Raw genomic sequence first — 19,882 nt, 5'->3', positions numbered from 1 at the left:
AGAAGCAAATGCAGTCCACTTGAAACTCCTACCAGTTTTTCGATTTAAAACAAGTAAAGTAGCCCATCTGAGGGAGAAATAGACAAAATGAATTAGAATCAAATGCCTTTATAAGCATTTACCTATATCAACAGGCAAGGTTCCCTTGTAAACAGAAATGACAGCTCTGTCTTCATCCATTCAACCTGAACTTAAACTTTCTACTTGTTGTAGAAAGGCCTTGGGGTTACAAGGATGAAAAAGACTGAGAGTTTACAGCCTAGTGAGAGAGACAAACAGGGAACAACTGACCTGAATCCAGTTCAATTAATGCTGTAAATATGTGCATAAATAGTTTGGAAATACAGAGATGTAAGCAGAGGGTTTTGTTTTGTTTTGTTTTAGTTTTTGGTTTTTGCTGGGTGGCTCTCATTTTACCTGTGGGATTTTAGTTTATGAAGGTGATTGAATGATGACATGGCAAGATCAGTGCCATTGAAAGAAGATTTTTATTGCATTTCCCTAGAGAAAGGGGCACACGACACTGTGAAGGTGCCCAGTGGAAGCATCAGGTTTGGGTCAGGAGGCAGAAGCAGGAGCAAGAGGCAAATTTAGGCCAGAGACTTTATTGGAGTTTGCACTGGGCAGGGCAAGTAAACAGCTTGGGATTGGCTAATTTGAACAATAAATGGTGGGCTTTGGGCTATAGAGGTGTTCTCTCATTGCCTGGTACCTAGCCCTGAGACAATTTAGGCAGGGCTCGGTGTGTGACAGTTAGATAAAGGGGGTGGTTGGCTTGCATATGAGAGGTGCGTCCATGTAAGTTGTTTGCTATCTTTAGGAACGAGCTAGCCCTGGGGGGAGGGGGGGCAGTCTCTCCCCAGCCAGCAGGATTTTTAGGATGTCAAAACATCATAAGACACAGAAAATAAAAAATGTAATTAATACAGCGGGGGGGGGGAGGAGAGGGGTTATAAAATTAGACAAAATCATAATTATAAAGCATTAATGGCATGGTGAATAGAGGAAATGGAGTGTTTTATTGTTGGGGGTGGGTGGGATGGGAGGGGTAGAATCATTTCCACTTTTCCAAATAGTTAGGAGAAAACTTTCTCCAGGATGTGGAAGAGTTTGGAAAACTTAGTGATGGATGTATACTTAGGCTTGAGAAATTAACATTTATTGAATATCTAGCCAGGCACTTTGCAAAAATCTTTATCAGCATCCATAAACCACTTTAGGGAATGGTTGGTTTTTAGAGTAAACAAGCTCATAGAACTTAGGTATAGTTAACTAGTCCACCATCTCACTTCTAGTAAATAACAGATGTGTGAAGTTCGTGTCTGACCAGACTCCCTACAGCTGCTTACACCATATTGCCTTTGGAAAGAAACGGAAAAGAAATCCGATAAGTGATGTATTCCTTAGCTCACAATCCATGACACGTCTCCCACCCCCATTTTAATACCATCTTGTCTAAGCTGAAGAGTGGCCATCATGTGCCTCAATCAAGCCCAGCCGCGTCTCAACCCATCCCTTCACACCGGAAGTACTTAACCCTCCGAGATTAAATCTTGGCAAAAAAAAAAAATCCATTTAATATACGCTTTGCATTGCCCTAATGTGCTGAAAAATAACCGTGACAACCTAATTGAGAGAGGCTGACCCTTAGATTCAGACCCCATGCACCGTTTACTTGGGAGGGCGTTAAAATTATGCCCTCGACGACCATTTCCCTAGTTTGGAAGAAGAGCCTCTAGTTGATTCCCAACTCTGCCCACTACAGAGCGGACAAGGTTCCTGCTCTGTGCAAGGGACACGCCGGGCGAGGGAAGCTGAAGGGAGAAACGAGGAATTTCTAGGTCGGAAAACGAAGAGAAGCGATGGATTTGGGGGCCAAGGGCAGAGAGAGAACTTACTGTGAGATCTGGGGGCACGCTTCGAGGATACCGGATGTAAAATTTCGCATAAGGGGCTGGAGTGACCCAAGCAGGTTTAGTAATAAAGGCTCATAGCGGTCCGGGCTGGGCAAGTTTAGGGACCGGAATGGGAGGAGAGAGACCGGGAGATCTAAGGGTGAGCATGTGGGCACCTGGCAGAGCTCGCGCAGCTTGGCTGAAGAGGTACCCGAGACACAGACGGACTCCACCGCGCTGGCACTTGACCCGCAGGGCGGTGGGCGGAGCCTTCCAGGGAGCCGCCCATCGGCCTCCCCGTGGGCGGGGCTATCCTGTCGATTACACAACAAACCTGTGCAATCGGCTAGGGAACTGCGAGGGCGGTGGCGGAGAGGGCGGGGCCGGGGCGGGGCCAGGCCTGCACTGGGCCAGGCAAGATGGCGGCCGTGGAGACCGAGTCGGCGCCCCTGACCCTAGAATCGCTGCCCACCGATCCCCTGCTCCTTATCTTATCCTTCTTGGACTACCGGGACCTAATCAAGTAATGGGACGATGCGCACGGCAGGGGTGGGGTCACGGGTGGGGGAGGAGGCGTAAGGCAAGAGGGACGGAGGCCCGGCTCGCCGACAGGACCTGGACTCCCGTGACAGCCAGGAGGTGACGCCAGGGCCGCCCTGATCCTGCAGAGCCATCCGGGGGCAGGGGCGAGACCGGGGCGGAAAGGGCCCCGCCTTGAGGTCTTCCTCCCGTCCCAGGCCCAGGCCTGAGGAGCGACAACAGCTCTTTCTCCCAGGCTGTGGCGAGGCCCAGTTGGAAGCGGGGCCAAGTGCTCCCCGCTGCCGCCGCGCGGACCCCAGCGCCCCGCACCTCCCGGCCCCCGTGGCCTTTGCCCGCTAAGGGCAGCCCTGGCCGCTTTGGAAAAGTCCCCGTCCGGGCCGAGCGCTCTTCTCTGCCTGGGCCAGGAGCCTGTAGAGTCAGGCGCCAAAGTGGGCAGGTGGGACGCCGGAGAGGAGCCAGGCGACCCCCTGATCCCTGGGTGCGACTTACGCAGCAACGTAATATCTGGCAGGGCTCACTTTCGGACTTCTGTGCTAGATAATTGTTTCGCTTTCAGCGTTCCTTCTCACGGTTGCATGTTGGATTTTGTGTTTTGGTACTGACTTCCGGTGGTGCGGTACAGGTGACCATTTTCCCTCCTGTATGCTTTGGGTTTCCCAAGTTACCGGCATCTGTTCCAAAAATAAACACCGGTTGCTGGTAGGGGTGGTTAAATGCCCAGTTACTTCAGCGCTTGGGACCGTCTGGGATGGTGGAAGAAATGGCGCTGTTTACACCCTTGACAGCTGGTGGCATGGGTCTTTCTTGTGCCACCACATATATTTGCAAAGGAGGCAGACTCGCCCTCTTAAGGATAGGTAGGCGAGATTCGTTTTCTTTTGTTTTGTTTTTTGGATTAACCATTGGATTTTAGTCATTTGCTGATTGTACCCTGTGTTGTCAGGGATCCTTTTAGAAATACAGCCTTCTTGAAGTTACTGGTAGCTGTTGGTTGGTTTTAGCTAAGTGGTGACAGAGGGATAATTCCAGTTTCTGGCTGCTGTCTATATTAGTACCTGTAACACTTTTATTTTTCTAGAAAACAAATTTTTCTCTACTCAGGCTTGTAATAAAGTTTATCTTTTTCTTTCGAAAAGGCTGTTACAGTTCCAAACTATTTTCATCTGAAATATTCTGTTGCTATAGCCTTTTAGAAATCTAACACATACACAGACGCTTTTTGATCTGTGGGCCACATTGCTCCCAGAGTGATTTTTCTAAGACAGATCTGGCTGTCATCCTCCTTAAAAACCTATAATGCCCCTTGTTATTTACAGATTATAACCTAAACTTCTGGGAGCATTTAAGGCCCTTATTATTTAGCATAGTCTACTCTGGCCAAATAGACCTCTGCCAGCACCCTTGTGTTTTTTTGTTCTGTGGCTTAAACTCCTGACCCTGCCTGGAATGCCATGCCCCCTTCTTCTGAACCTGGCAAGATGGAATTCCTTTAAGGACCCCCTCTCCCGAGTCCAGTCTCTACCTTTCTCCTTCCTCTGCAGAAGGAGAGGTATTTACCATACCAGATAGATTATGCATTTCTTAAATGTAACGACTGTCTTGTTTATCTTTGCAGAGTCACCATTTATTCAACAGATTTGCTTTTTTTGGGTGCCTGCTGTGTGCCAGCCTATTAAATGTCGGGGAAACAATAGTGAACAAGACAGACAAGGCCCCTCTCGTAAGCTTACAGTCTAGAGGGCAAGATGGAAAACAAATAAGTGCGTAATTACAAGAGCTGCTGTGTGCTATGAAGGAAGTGAACCAGTTGGTCTGTTAAGGAATTGATTCAAATTGGAAGGAGCTGCTGTATATGACGGATAACATAGAGCAGTCCTGGCAGAAGGAACGGTGTTTTCAGAAGCTGATTGGACAATAGCATAGCCTGTTGGAGGAGCTAGAAGACTGGTGTTGCAGGAATTAGGGAATGATTCACAGGCAGAGAGGCTTGGGAAGAGACTAGTGAGATCATGCAGGACCTTGTAAAACAAGGTGAGGAGATCGGATTTTATTTTAAATGCTTTTGGTAGTAATCAACATTTCAAACAGAAGTGATCCCTCCATAAATGTTTGTGGAAGTGAACTGAGTTGAATACTGTATTAGGGTTCTCGAGAGAAGCAGAACCAATAGAGAGAGAGAGAGAGAGAGTGTGTGTGTGTGTGTGTGTGTGTGTGTGTGTGTGGTTTTTTTATAAGGTATTTGCTCATGAATTATAGAGGCTGAGAAGTCCTACAGTCTGCCAAATGCAAGCTGGAGACCCAAGAAAGCTGGTGGTATAGTTTAAAGGGCTGAGAGCTGGAGAGCTGATGAAGTAGATCCCAGTCTGGGTCTGAAGGCCTGAGAACCAGGAGTGCCAAGGACAGGAGAAGATCAGTGTCTCAACTTAGCGGTCAGGCAGAGAGCAGACTCAACCTTCCTCTGCCTTTTTGTTCTATTCAGGCCCTCGATGATTGGAAGGTGCCAACCCACATTGGGGAGGGCCATCTGGCTAACTTAGTCCACCAATTCAAATGCTAATCTTTTCTGGCAACATCTCACAGACACATCAAGAAATAATGTTTAGGGGCTTTACTGGTGGCGCAGTGGTTAAGAATCTGCCTGCCAATGCAGGGGACACAGGTTTGATCCCTGGTCCCGGAAGATCGCACATGCCACGGAACAACTAAGCCTGTGCGCCACAACTACTGAGCCTGCGCTCTAGAGCCCACGAGCCACAAGTACTGAAGCCCACGCGCCTAGAGCCCATGCTCCGCAACAAGAGAAGCCACCGCAATGAGAAGCCTGCGCACCACAACGAAGGGTAGCCCCCGCTCACTACAACTAGAGAAAGCCCGCACACAGCAACAAAGACCCAACGCAGCTAATAAATGTTTTTAAAAAAAATAACGTTTAACCAGCTATCTGGGCATCCCTTAGCCCAGGAATGTTGACACAAATGCCATAGAATTTTATCCACAGAAAAGTTTCCAGTGTACTGCAACTTCTTTCCCGTAGTTTATAGCCCAAATTTGTCAGGTGTCCTGCCGATTGCTAAGCTCTGAAGGTTATGGTACATATTTGCTGAACTGGATTGGGTTGGATTGAATTAGTCCATTGGGATCATTATGTAATATAAACTGCATAGTTTGAATCTCACTGTGTATCAGAATTACATGTGGCACTTTTTAAACATACACATGCCTGAGGTACAGATCTCACCCCATGCCAACTGAGTCAGAAGCTCTAGGATAGTAGTTTTCATCCTTGACTTGCATCAGAAATCACCTTTGGTGCATATTCCAGAGATTCTTTTATGTTAACTCTTGGGATAGTGATGGACTCCGAATTCACAAAACTGGAAGGATTCCTATGTTTGCAAATGTTAGTTTGGGCATCTCCTGAGCTTGGCAGAAAAGGATGAGAATTATGTTTGTATAAAATCTGAAAAATGAACAAAGGCTAATCTGTTTACCATCAGTTGTTTTTTAACATGCCCCACTTATGGCCTTGACAAATCCCATGTGATTTAAGATTCCCTTAATTGATTAGCTATTGCCCAAGTGAAATCTTTTATACCTACTTTCTATAACTTGTGATTTCTCTTCTGAAAGGATAGAAATGCATTTTTTTAAATCTTAAGTTCATTCTTTTTGAAAATTAACTATGTAGGGTAGGATTTACAGGATTCAAGCACTATTGTATTAGAAATCTCTGTATAAAAAGAAAATTATTTGTTTCTAACATTCCAAATTTTTGAGCAGCTGATAGTAACTTGAATAGCTATGGATATTGAAACAGAATTGTTGAGAATCTGACACCTTTTATAGGTGGGCTTTCCAATAGTTGCTATAGTTAAAAAGTATTTTTGGCTGTAATATTTCTTTCTGTTAAGAAAAAATTAGAACAAACAAAAACCCTGTGTATTTAATATCAAATGTCTCACAGATCTTAAAAAGAAAAAGCACTTTGTTTACACCTGAATAACATTTCTATATGCAGAAATGATTACTGCCCCAATAATAAATATAGGAAAGCTCTTTGATTTGAAATTAACTCCAATGGTTTATATGTTTTATAGACTTTCGTATGAAAATTACAATTGTAGACATTTTGTGGTTTGTGAACTCAAATAGTTAAGATTTCACTACTCACAAGGTAATTATACTAGCTAATGTGTTAAACAGGTTTTAGAAAAGATTGTTTTGCAGTTATAAAGGTAGATAGTGGCAGAAAAGCAAAAGGAATAAAACTTAACATTGAATATTTTCATCTTTACTTTTAAATTGTTTTCTTGTTTTCTTTTATACTAACTGTGAATCTGGTTACTGCCAGTTGTTGCTATGTCAGTCGAAGACTTAGCCAGCTATCCAGTCACGATCCGCTGTGGAGAAGACATTGCAAAAAATACTGGCTGATATCTGAGTGAGTGTTTGGGAAATGTATTCTTGAAATTTGGCCCTTGGCTTCCAGTAATGCTAGTCTATCCTGATTCTTCTCTCTAACCCTTGTCTCTTTAACCCCTTTGGTGGCCTTTCTTGTGCCTGCCAGTAAATGCAGGTGTTCTCCAAGCTGCTGCCCTTGGCTCACTACCCTTCTCTGTCCGTGAAGTCTCCTGCATGCACTGTTGCACTTTGTAGAGACTACTTGTATGCTTCTAACTCCCAAACCTGAGTGTCCATCCCTAACATTCCCACTGAGCTCCAGATTTCTTTGCACAACCGTCTGCTGGATCCTTCCACTGGATAACCCACAGGGTTCACTGAATTCAGTAAATTTTAATAAATTTGATAGAATAAAAGGGTAGATGACAGAAGGTGGGAGGGAGTTGGGAAAGATGAAAGAGGGTAGGATTGCTAGTATCTTTTTCTTAGGTTGAGGGGAGTCAGGTAGTGACTGAAGTTGGTGAAGCAAGAAATAGAGGTTTAAATATACTACTTAAAACTGCAAGCTACTCAATAGAATGAAAAATTAGTAACAGAGCCTCCAAACATTGGGAGGAAGAAGAATGAGGAAGAGGGAATTTTAAGTATTGCTGTATCCTGGTCTTTTACTTTGGGGTATCAGTAGATAGATATAAATTGGGAAACCAAGAACTAGAGGCATAAACATTTAGAATTATAGAGATAACTTCCAGAAATAACTAAAGATTCCTTTGAGAGGTTGGTTGGACTTAGAACAGGAGACTGCCTAGTTTTTCATCTTAAGTTCTTCAGTACTTTTTGGTTTTAATAATATATATGTATATTACTTAGATTAATAAAAAGATACTTCCCTTCCACCACTGCCCCCACCCCGAAAAACGCAAGCACATGTATACAACACCCTGAATTGTTCTTTTCCCCATCCCTAAACCTGATCCTCCTGCATTCATATCATCATAGCAGTACCATCCATCCCGCCCTCCAAGCCAGAAACAGGAATCATTCTAGATCTCTTTTCTCCTTCTGTCTCTACATTCATTCAATTACCAAGCTTTTCTGATTTTAGCCCCTGTATATTTCTTGAATGTTTCCTCTCATTTCATCTAGCCACCACAGTTTTAGCTCAGTTCATCATCTCTTACCAAGACTGCTGCAAAACCCTTCCAGTCCATCTCTGTGGCTCTAGTGTACACCCTTCCCAAACCACAACCACAATTCTGCTCTTTTAACTCTCCTGTTAAAACTCTTCAGTGGCTCTCCATTCCCTACAGGATAAGGTCAGCCTCATTCGTATGTTACCTTAAGGCCCTTTCTGGCTGCCTTATCCTGTACCACTTCTGACTCTTAAATTTATACTTCCTTCTTTCTCCCTGATTAGATTATACATTTTTGAAGGCAAAAAATGTGCCTTACTTTTAATGTCCTCAGTAGCTAAGTAGACAGTAAATGTTTGTGGAATTGTACCAAATAAGAATGTTGAATTGTGTGATTCCTTTGATATGCTATATGATTCTCTAGCTAATCCAATGTAGATAAGTTAGATTAATATTATTGTATCATTAGATTCTAAATATTCTCTAAAATAGAAAAATTAAATATATGTTTAAAAATTGTGTAACTGGCATGTTTTTAGGAGTAAGTTGAAATTCATATCCCATATACTATTCACATTATATCTTATCAAGGATTAGAAACTTAGAAAAAAAATAAGTAGAAAGTAAGAAAATAAGTGACTCATAATCCCACCATGCCAGCAGTAACTTGTTAAATTTTTTGATGTATGTGTCACTTTTTGTTATCTAGTCTTCACTTGTAGCTACAATAAATGAAAATGAAGACAAAAATAACCATAAATTCCCAATAAAGTATGTTGGTATAAGTGTCTAAAATATATGCTAATTTCATTTCAAAAGATTTTTAATTTTATTTTTTAAATCTATTTAGGGAAGAGAAAACACAGAAGAACCAGTGTTGGAAATCCCTCTTCATTGATACTTACTCTGATGTAGGAAGATATATTGACCATTATGCTGCTATTAAAAAGGCCTGGGATGATCTCAAGAAATATTTGGAACCCAGATGTCCTCGTATGGTTTTATCTCTGAAAGGTATTGGGAATGCAGGGTCTCCCTTCCCCATTTTAGTTTCATAGTAGAGATAGGTTAAATAACTTTGGGTTTCTATCATCTGTGCTAATCTGTGCTAATCCAACATTATCTGTAATTCACCATTCGCATTTGGTCAAGCACATAGAAAGCCTAATTTGCTAAAAGGACCCTGGTTCTAGTGCTTGCCCTATTTTTGCCTACCTCAGCATCCACATGATTATTAGCAGTGAAAGCTTCTTTTTATCCTTACATTTGTTTTACATAAGGAAACTAGTAATGTTATTGTTGCTTGAGGATAACTTGTAATTTCTTTTAAAAGACTTTTTTTTTTAATTTGAAAAGTTGCCTGCTGTATCAACCCTCTTCCCTCTTTTTAGTACAAGTAAATGTTTATTTGACAATCTAATATTTGAAAGACCAAATATTACAGACTGGGTCTTTAAGCATGTAGGAGCAGCCTAACAGAGTAGGGAAAACTTTCATCCCTATTTTGACATTTACAGAATAATGAAAACTAAGATTTGAACTGAGGTCTATTTGACCCCAGAATCTATGCTGTCTCTACTATACTATTATTGTCCAATTTTGGCAAGAAATATTAACAAGCTATTTCCCATTACTTTGATTTTTAAATTTACGCCCAAGAAATACACAAATGGATTGCAGATATATTGCTACTTACCTGCTCTAGCCTCCAAGTTTTTTTCAAGTTTCTCCACTAAAAGGAATTTTATATGTGTTTTGGTTTTGCTAAGCTGAAATTGAGATCAGTTCTTCTCAAATGTGTACCTTTAGAACTAAGGACTCTTTTGACATGGCATTCCTTTTACATTTCATATTTCTGCTGTACGTTTCCATGCAAATATGAATTTCATACAGATCATGATTGAATGACCAGGTACTTAAAACTGAATTGCTAGGAGGTAAAAGAAAGAATGATTTGGCAGAGAGAGTACAGCTTTGAAAGAAAGTACCCTTGATTAATATTTTTAATAGGTTTTTTTCCTGGAAGAAAAGAAAAATATTATCCACTTGGTGTGTGGGGTTAAATAATTTCAAGAGGAAAATAATTCAGAAAATAGGTATTTGGTAATGATAAGTAAAATATGTAAGGGTTTGCAATAGCTGTTATTTATTAAACACAAAGCTAGGTACTAAGCCAAGTACTGTATATTATTCCATTTAAGTTGCCAAAATCCTATGAGGTAGGTCATTACTAGTCTCATTTTATAGGTGAGCTACCTGAGGCATAAAAGGCTAAGTAAGTTGTTTGCTATCACAAAGGAGAGCAGAGTCAGGATTTGAATATAGGGCTGACTCCAGAGATGTGGTCTTACCAGCTGTTGAAGGGAGAGAAGACCTATCCTATTTTGTTTAGAATGTGTTAGGAGTCTTAGAGAGCTAGTCTAATATTAGAATATTTGGAATATGGGAATATAGACATGGTTCTCCTTTGAGACACAGAGCTACCAGGAAAGGAAGAAACTAAGGATACATAGCAGCTTCTTCCTTTTTCCTTTTTCTTTATTTTTTTTCTTTTTTAATTTTTTGAGGGGACACTCAATTGGTATTCACAGGCTCCCTGCTCACTGTTTTGTACTTAATGGTTGAAGGTGAGGTTGTCAGAGAATTCCTTGTCAGCCCCTGTTTTACTCCCAGGTGCCAGTTCTCTGGGGTCTTTGCCATAAATTGGAATAGGACAAAGGCTCTGATATCTAGAAAGCTGGAGATTCTATTAATGTCGACCTATGAGTTTTAGGGCTGAATCAGGAAACTAGCTGCTCATCTCAGGGGCCATAGTACCTGACTCAGTTTCAAGGGTATAGAGATCACAGATAGGAAGGAAATTTGGAAAGCAAATAGGCACTGGGTTTGGGAAAATTTTTATTAAGTATCTTGAAATTATAGTATATTGATGTACATTCTACCAATCTATCTCATGGTATATATCTCATATCTTTGAATTTCATATTAACCTTAAGTATTGGCTTAAAATTTTAAAGTCAGAAGGGACTTTTAGAGATCATTTAGACCAGGGATTAGCAAACTTTTTCTTTAAATGACCAGATAGTAAATATTTTAGGCTTTGAGGGACAGATGGCCTCTGTCACAACTATTTAACTCTGCTATTGTGGGAAAGCAGCCATAGACAATATAACAACAAATGGGTGTGGCAGTGTTCCAAGAAAACTTTATTTATGGAAATAGGCCGCAGGCCAAGGTTTGGCCTGCAGGCTGTAGTTTGTGGATCCCTGATTTATACCAGCCCTTTCATTTTACAGGTGAAGGAACAGGCTCAGAGAGTTTAGGTGACTTATTCAGGGTCCCGCAGCTAGTGAGTAACAGAGATAGAACTCTAATCTAGATTTCTTGGCTCCTAGTAATCTTTTCACTGCTCCCTCATACAAATAAGCTGGGGGCAAGGGAAGTACATAAACACTTATTGTATGCCAGGAAAGCACTTTGTTAAGCGCACGAAGCTTATTTAGTCCTCGCTGTAACTCTCCTGGGTAGGTGGTGTTATCTTCTGTCTTGCAGATGAGGAAACTGGATTAAAGAGATGAAATAACTTGCCAGAGATCACAGTCAGTCTAGTCATCCCTTGGTATCCACCGGGCATTGGTTTCAGGACCTGCTGAGGATATTGAAATATGCAGATGCTCAAGTCCCATAGTTGACCCTTTGTATCCTTGAGTTCCACATCCGGATACAGAAAGCCAGCTGTAATTGGTAGAGCTGAGATTTGACCCTGGTCTGTCTGGCTCCCAAACTCTATTATAGTAGGATGCCCCTCTAAATGTATTTCCTTATATTTGTCTTTTGCCGTGTTTGCTTGTTGTTATTTTACTTTTTTTTCCTGCCTTGCTCTCTCTTTTCAAGAAATTCTTGGCTTCTTAATGTTACATGTTAAATGTCCAACGTGTAGCACTAACTATATAAATATTAGTGGTTTTTTTCTCATTCACCTTCTGGTTCAGGCAGCTATTCAGCTTGTTTTCTTTTGTATTGAACTTTTTAAAAAATAAACTTTTCATTTTGTACTAATTTTAGATTACAAGACAGTTGCAAAGATAGTACAGAGAATTTCTGTACACCCCTCACACAGTTTCAGTTTCCCCTAACGTACCAACCCATGGGACATTTGTCAAACTAAAGTCTTCACTGGCACCTTACTACTAACTAAATTCTAGACTTTATTCAGAATTCACCAGATTTTCCATCAGTGGAATCCTTTTTCAATTCCTGCATCCAATCCAGAATACTACATTGCATTTAGTTGTTAGTTGTCATGTCTCCTTAGTGTCCTCTGGTCTGTGGACACTTCCCAGTCTTTCTTTGTCTTTCACACCGCTGACAGTTTGAAGGAGTACTGGTCAGGTATTTTGCAGAATGTCCCTCAAACTGACTTTGTCTAAAGTATTACTCACGATTAGACTGGAGTAATGTGTTTTCAGGTTACCAGCGAGGTGAGGTGTGTCATCACATAGCTGGGGGTATGTGATATCCACAGCCTATCACTAGTGATGTTAACCAACCTATAGAAATGTGCACAGATCATAAGTGTACAACTCAGTGAATTGTCACAAGGTGAACATGCCCATTGTAACACCCGTCAGGTCAAGAAGTAGAATAATTATGTGTACCTGGAACCCTCCGTCTTTCTCGGGTAACCACTATCCTGATTGCTAATGCCACTGAGTAGTTTTCTCTCTTTTTGAACTTTATATAATTGGCATGATTAAGTATGTTTTTTGTGTGAATTATTTCTGTTTCATTTGTGAGATTCAGCAGTGTTGTGTGTAACAGTATTTTGTTCATTTTTGTTACAGCATAAATACTCCGTTATATGATTAGACCACAATTTATACATTCATTCTATTGTTGTTGGATATTTGGGTTGTTTCTAGTCTTTGACTATTACAAATAATGCTGTAAATCATTTTTGATGTACATATGAGCATATTTCTATCAGGTAAATATCTAGGATTGCGTTTTCTGGGTTGTATAGTGTGCTTGTATTAAACTTCAGAAGATACTGTTATTTTTCCAAAGTGGTTTTACCACTTAACATTCCTACTAGCACTTTAATAATGTTGTCATTCTTTTTATTTTAGCCCTTCTAGTGGGTGTGTAGTGGTGATTTTAATTTGCTTTTCTTCAAGGATGTAGAATGATAGTTTTATTTCTAGCTTTCCAATCCCTATATGTCATTACTTTATTTTTCTTGCTTTATTGAACTGGCTAGAGCCTTCAGTGCAGTGTTGGATAGAAATGATAATAGTGAGTATCCTTATCTTTCTGACTGCAGAGGGAAAGCTTTCAACATTTCTCCTTTAAAGCTGATGTTTGCTGTAGATTTTTAGTAGACACTCTTTAGCATGTTGAAGAAAGTCCCTTCTGATCCTAGTTTGGGAAAAGGTTTTTTGTTTTTGTGCTTTAAACAGATAATTGAGTTTTATCAAATGCCTTTCCAGCCTTGTCATTATCATATGATTTTTCTACTTCATTTTGTTAATGCTCTGAATTATATTGATTGATTTTCTGAATGTTAAACCAATTTTGCATTCTTGGAATAAACCTACTTTGCTTGGAATGTATTATCTTTTTTATGTATTGTTGGATTTGATTTGCTAGTATTTGGGGTTTTTACATCTACGCTCATGAGAGAGTTTGGCCTGTAATTTTCCTTTCTTGCAATGTTCTTGTCAGGTTTTGGTATCAAGATGATGCTGGCCTTGTAAACAAGTCGGGAAGTGTTGCCTCTTTTTCTGTTCCCTGGAAGAGTTTATGTAAGCTTGGTCTTATTTCTTGTTTAAATGATTAGTAGAATATACCAGTGAAGGCATTCAATCCTGGAGTTTTCATTGTGGGAAGGTTTTAAATTAAGGATTCAATTTCTTTATCAGATTTAGGACTACTCAGATTTTCTACTTAGTCTTATGTCAGTTTTGATAAGTTGTGTTTTTCTAGGAAATTGTCTACTTCATCTACATTTTCTAATTTATTGCCATAAAGTTTTTCATAATTATCCTCTTTGTAATGCTTGTTGGATCTCTAGTGATTTCACCTTTCCATTTCTTATATTATTTGTGCTTTCTCTCTGTTGTTCTGGATCAGTTTTGCTAGGTAAGGGCTAATCAGTTTTATTAGTCTTTTCAGAGAACTGACTTTTGCCTTTGTCAATCCTCTCTATGTTAATATCTTATTTCTTATTTCATTAATTTCTCTGGTTACTTCTCTTTAAGTTTACTGTCACTTTTCTCCTGACTTGAGATGATTACTTAGATCATAGATTTTTCAGCCTTCCTTGTTTTCTTCAAATGCATTTAGGGGTATAAATTTCCCTTTAAACATAGCTTTAACTTCATCCCACAAGTTTTAATATGCTGTATTTTCATTAACATGCAGTTCAGAATATTTTGTGATTTCTTCTTTGACCCATGGATTATATAGAAATGTATTGCTTGATTTCTAAACATTGGGGGCTTTTTTAGTAATCTTATTAATGTAATTTATATTTTAATTCCACTATGATCAGAGGATATACTCTATATGAGTTCAGTCATTTGAAATTTATTGTGATTTGTTCTGTGGTCCGGCATATAATTTATCTTGGCAAATGTTCCATGTATACTTGAAAAGAATGTATATTCTGCCATTCTTGCCATTTAGTACTATATATATGATTAGGCAAATACTGTTGATCTTGTTCAAATCTTCTGTACTCTTAATGAGGTTTTTGGTCTCCTTGTTCTGTTAGTTACTGAGAGAGGTATGTTAAAATTTCTCACTGTGGTAGGCAGAGTTCTGAGATAGGTCCCAAGATTCTCACCCACTGTGGTACATGCCTGGTATAATGATAGCTTCCCCTTGAGTGTGAGTTGTACAATGGATATAATTGATTTCTGTCTTGTGATTAGGTCATATTAGATGACAAAAGGGTTTTACAGATGTAATGAAGGTCCCAAATTAGTTGCATTTGAATTAATCATTAATCAAAAAGGAAATTATCCTGAGCAGGCCTGACCCAATCAGGTGAGCCCTTAACAGGAACTGGGCCCTTCCAGAAGTCAGAGAGATTCAAAGCCTGGGTGTGTCTCCTACAGGTCATGAATACGCAAACTGGCACGTTGTGGAGAGGGCCAGGTGATAAGGAATGGCAGGTGGCTTCTAAGAGTAGAGAGCCTCAGTCCTGCAACTACAAAGAACTGAGTTCTTCCAACAACCAGTGAATTTGGAAGAGAACCCCAACCAAAAGGTGCATAAGGTGCACGAGCAGCCCCAGTTAACACCATGATTCCAGCCTTGTGGGACCTGAGCAGAAGATCCAATTCAGTCATGTCCAGAATTCTGACCTACAGACACTGTGAAATAATAAATGAGTGTTATTTTAAGCGGCTAATATTGTGGCAGTAGAAAACTAATACACCCATTATGATTACAGATATATATTTTTTCCATTTTAATTCTGTCATTTAAAAAAATGTATTTTGGGGCTTCCCTGGTGGCCCAGTGGTTGAGAGTCCACCTGCCGATGCAGGGGACGCAGGTTCGTGCCCTGGTCCGGGAGGATCCCACGTGCCATGGAGCGGCTGGGCCTGTGAGCCATGGCCGCTGGGCCTGCGCGTCTGGAGCCTGTGCTCTGCAACGGGAGAGGCCACGGCGGTGAGAGGCCTGTGTACCGCAAAAAAAAAAAAAAAAAAAAAAAAGTATTTTGAAGCTGTGTCATTAGATGCACAAAATTAAACTTATAATACCTGTGTAGTGAATTTAACCTTTTTGCCATTACAAAAAGTCCTCCATTACCTCGAATAATGCTATTTGCCTTAAAGTCTATTTTGTATGATTTTAGTAGCTATTTTAGCTTTCTTTTCTGTATCTACATCTTTAAGATGTGCCTCTTCTATATGATTGTGTTTTGTTTTTCATCTAGTCTGTCTTTTAATTAGATTATTTAGTCTGTTTATATTTAATGTAATTACTAATACATTTGAGTGTAAATATACCATGTTTCTGTTTTATATTGGTGCCACCTGAGCAGGTATTCCTTTTTTGCATTCTTCTTAATTATCTTTTATTCCATACTTCCTTTCCTTTCTTATTTATCTAACTTTTTTTTAGTGATTAGCCTAGAGATTAAAACATGTATCTCTGACTTAAAGTCTATTGTAAATTAGTATTTTTACCACTTCCTGAACAATGAAAGAACCTTAGAATACTTTAATTTCAATTACCTCCCTCCTGTCTTTTGTATTATAGTTTTGTGATTTTAGTTTTCAACATATTTTATATCCTTGAAAACATTATTATTATTTTACATGTTCAACATTATTTTAGATTTACCTGAATATTTACCTTTTCTGGTTGCACTTTATTTCTTCCTGAATCTTCATGCTTCCATCTCGGATAATTTTTCTTCTGCCTGGAGAATTCCTTTTTGTTTTGTTTTGTTTTGTTTTTAACGAGGGAATGCTATTGCTGAATATTTTCAGATTTTTTTGTTGTTGTTGAAAAATATATTTATTTCATCTTTACTTTGGAAGTATATATTCACTGGATATAGAATTCTAGTCAGCACTTGAAGATACCATTCTTCCAGCTTGTATTGTTCTGTTAAGTCTTATTGTTGCTCTTCTGAAGATGACTGTGGCTTTTCCCCTTATCTGACTGCTTTTAAGATTTCTCTTCGTCTTTGATTTTCAGCAGTTTTCCAGTAATGTGTCTAGATAATGTTTTTCTTTGTAATGATTCTCCATGGGGTTTATAGTGCTTCTTAAATCTATGGTTTGATGTTTTCATCAGTTTTGGAAAATTCTCTCAACCCTGTGGTACTGCTGAAAGCTTTGCTCAGCTTCTCGGCCTCTCAGCATCATGTTTGCTTTCAGAAGTGGCAGTTGCCTCAGAGACAAAGTGGCTCCAAAGCCCTGGCTAAACTCTCAGTTTCCCTGTTCTTCTGGACCAACCTTCCCCCACCCCACCCCTGCCAGTTCTCACTGTCTTTGAGGTTCTCCAAAAGCCTTGAAACCAATTTTCTGTTGTTCAGTTTTTCTAGTTCTCAGCAAAACGTTTGGTCCAACAACCTGGTGGGCCATTGCTGGGAGTGAATGTCTTCTCTTAGTATTTGTAATTACTGCTTTTTAAAACTAGAATATATGGCAAGCTTATAAACGTGAAAATCAAATTCAAGGTAATGGCCTCCTCACAGCATGAACCTACACCTATGTCCTATATTTCCCATTAAGAGACTAGGTTAACACTCTTGAACAACATCTATTTAGAGAACTTCTGGAGAGTTTTTTAAATAGAGAAATTTGAGTGTATTAGATTAAGAAAAATGAGCTATGCTCTAAAGTTTGTATTGTACTGCGAAAAAACTATTGTGGATTTCACTGGTGCCTGCCATTCCATATTTTGCTTAGTGCCAGTGTTTTCCCCATGGAGAGAAAAAACTGAGAAATTTGCTTCCTCAGTGCTTCAACTGTCAGAGCTAATCTAAAGTGATATAATATTTCTCTGAATTTTCAATTCATTTCCCTATATTTCAGCAAGTACATTTTGGACAGAATTCACTTGCTCTAAGATTGTATCATTGGCTAGCAGATAGATTGCATTTCTTCTTAGATTTAAGGCTTATGGTTTCTTGATAATTTGCTTTTTTGTGCATCTGCAGAGGGTGCTCGAGAGGAAGACCTAGATGCTGTGGAAGCTCAGATTGGCTGCAAGCTTCCTGATGATTATCGATGTTCATATCGTATCCACAACGGGCAGAAGTTAGTGGTTCCTGGGTGAGATGTTCACTGTTTGAGTTATTTTTAATGATACAAGTTATTTTCTAGAATGTAAACAAATTGTATTTGTAGTTACTCTTAACAGATTAAAAAGTATAAGAACTTCCTCCTGTTCCTTATAACAATCCATAAGACAAAATCTATAGCTTGAATTTGATTTTACCAAAATAGATAATGTCTCAAAAACATGGTTTCTATCAACACATCTTTACAGTTAAATGGTTGGGGTGGGCCTACAGGACAGGAGAGGAGATGTGTGTGTGAGTATAATTTAAGTAAAATTTAACTAAACCTGTTTCAAATCCTTGAAGTGTTTATCCTGTTACAGGCCAAGTAAAGTATTTTAGAAAGCTTGATATAAGTTCTATGAATCATACACGTTAAAAGTAATTTGTTCAGAGCTACATACACTTAACTAAAGAAAATATTAGTTTTGTCCTATTCGAGCATAGTCTATAATTGAATGGCCTATTTTAAACTTACTTCTAAAAGATATGAAGTATTCACTGTGGAACCTTTTGTAAAAGCAGACCATGCAGTAGCTCTCAAATTTACTCACAGTTTTTAAAGCTACATGCTTCTAACGGTTCTACTCCCTTTGTTCCCTCATGAAATTAAGGTATTTCAGAGACATTGCACTTGTGACATACTGATAGGAATTTAGGGAGAACTTTGCATTGTTCTTATTAGAACTTGGTATCTCTTTGTGTGTGAAGAACCATATGAGGCTCTGTTACCATTTCAGATCAGAGTTGAGTGAGTACAGGGAATCTAGGAGGTGATCATACTGAGGTTACAAGGTAGTATTCAGAAGTCAAATGTTGGGCAGTTGGGACTAGATAAGCCTAAATCACTGGGTTTTTTCCTATTCTGTTTTCCCGTCAAGCTGAAGCTTGACAAAATTGTCATATTTCAAGAACCAACAGGAGAGAACTATACTAAGCGTTGCTCAGAATTGACATGACAAACAGATCATGCAACACAGGGATTTTTATCTACCCACAGCCCAAACAGTGAGACTTAGGATGAGACTCTCATCAAGGACCAACACCTGTGTTGTTCTCATACGTATGAGTTTAGACCCCATACATCCCAAGTTTATGAAAATTTGGACAAGGATTAAGCTGATTTCCATTTATACTGCCTGGTAGGATAATGTAAGCTAAAGGTTGTATCAAGATGAAGGTATCAGAGAGAACATTAAACATGAAATTAGTCATACATATATATATAGCAAAACACTGGCAAATTATGGCAAGATAGAGTTTTGAAAGCAATAAAACTATTTTTCTTTTTAAAAGGTTGGCATTTAGACAGTTTAGACATTTAGGCTTTTAATTTAAATCAGAATCTTTCCACTCAAGAGTTTGAATTTAATATATGCAGAAATTGTAGTGTTTGGGGTATTCCTGGTTTAGAATTGACATGTTAATCGTTCTTATAAAGTTGTCAATGTGAACTTATTATTCATCAAAAAGATGGCAGTTGACTAAATTTTTGAGTCTATGTTCTCAGGTTGTTGGGAAGCATGGCACTGTCTAATCACTATCGTTCTGAGGATTTGCTAGACGTCGACACGGCTGCTGGAGGCTTCCAGCAGAGACAGGGACTGAAATACTGTCTGCCTTTAACTTTTTGCATACACACTGGTTTGAGTCAGTACATAGCAGTGGAAGCTGCGGAGGGCCGAAACAAAAATGAAGTCTTCTACCAGTGTCCAGTAAGTAGGAAGCATGTTTAAATGTGCCTTTAAGATGTGTTCTGATGGCTGTATAAAATGTGCATTAAGAATTTTCAGGGTTGTAGAATGGGTATAGAGCATTATGCAATTTGATTATAGACGGATCTAACTAGAGGGCTAATATTCTGATATAATGGCATGGAGTGCTAAAAGAAAATTAGCATTTTCTTTTAAAATTAGCATGCATACAGAGGGAAGCTGTGATTTGTATTAGGACATTTTAAGTTTAAGAAAAACTAATGAGACACGCAAGAGGGAGGGGATATGGGGATATATGTATATGTATAGCTGATTCCCTTTGTTATACAGCAGAAACACACCATTGTAAAGCAATTATAGTCCAATAAAGCTGTTATGAAAAAAAGAAAA

General features: G+C 39.3%; 1 protein-coding gene across 4 annotated transcripts in view; it reads left to right on the top strand.

Annotated features, from left to right (window-relative positions):
- The first annotated feature begins 2,257 nt into the window (after window positions 1–2,257).
- The window catches only part of FBXO3 (F-box protein 3), a 32,289-nt gene continuing 14,664 nt past the window's right edge, over window positions 2,258–19,882 (top strand). For 2 of the 4 annotated variants that reach the window (XM_032640234.1, XM_032640233.1), the window contains exons 1-5: window positions 2,291–2,418; window positions 6,787–6,876; window positions 8,820–8,983; window positions 17,655–17,769; window positions 19,288–19,492. In XM_032640234.1, the coding sequence (XP_032496125.1) occupies window positions 2,315–2,418; window positions 6,787–6,876; window positions 8,820–8,983; window positions 17,655–17,769; window positions 19,288–19,492 (678 nt within the window). In that variant the 5' untranslated portion in view covers window positions 2,291–2,314. Of the gene's footprint in view, window positions 2,419–4,050; window positions 4,467–6,786; window positions 6,877–8,819; window positions 8,984–17,654; window positions 17,770–19,287; window positions 19,493–19,882 lie in introns of all 4 variants that reach the window. The other 2 variants (XM_032640235.1, XM_032640232.1) reach the window with 2 other exon arrangements.

The sequence above is a fragment of the Phocoena sinus genome, chromosome 8, assembly GCF_008692025.1.
Source record: "Phocoena sinus isolate mPhoSin1 chromosome 8, mPhoSin1.pri, whole genome shotgun sequence".
Taxonomy (NCBI): Eukaryota; Metazoa; Chordata; class Mammalia; order Artiodactyla; family Phocoenidae; genus Phocoena; species Phocoena sinus.
The sequence above is the reverse complement of the archived record's forward strand: the minus strand, read 5'-3'. Positions and strand labels throughout refer to the sequence as shown.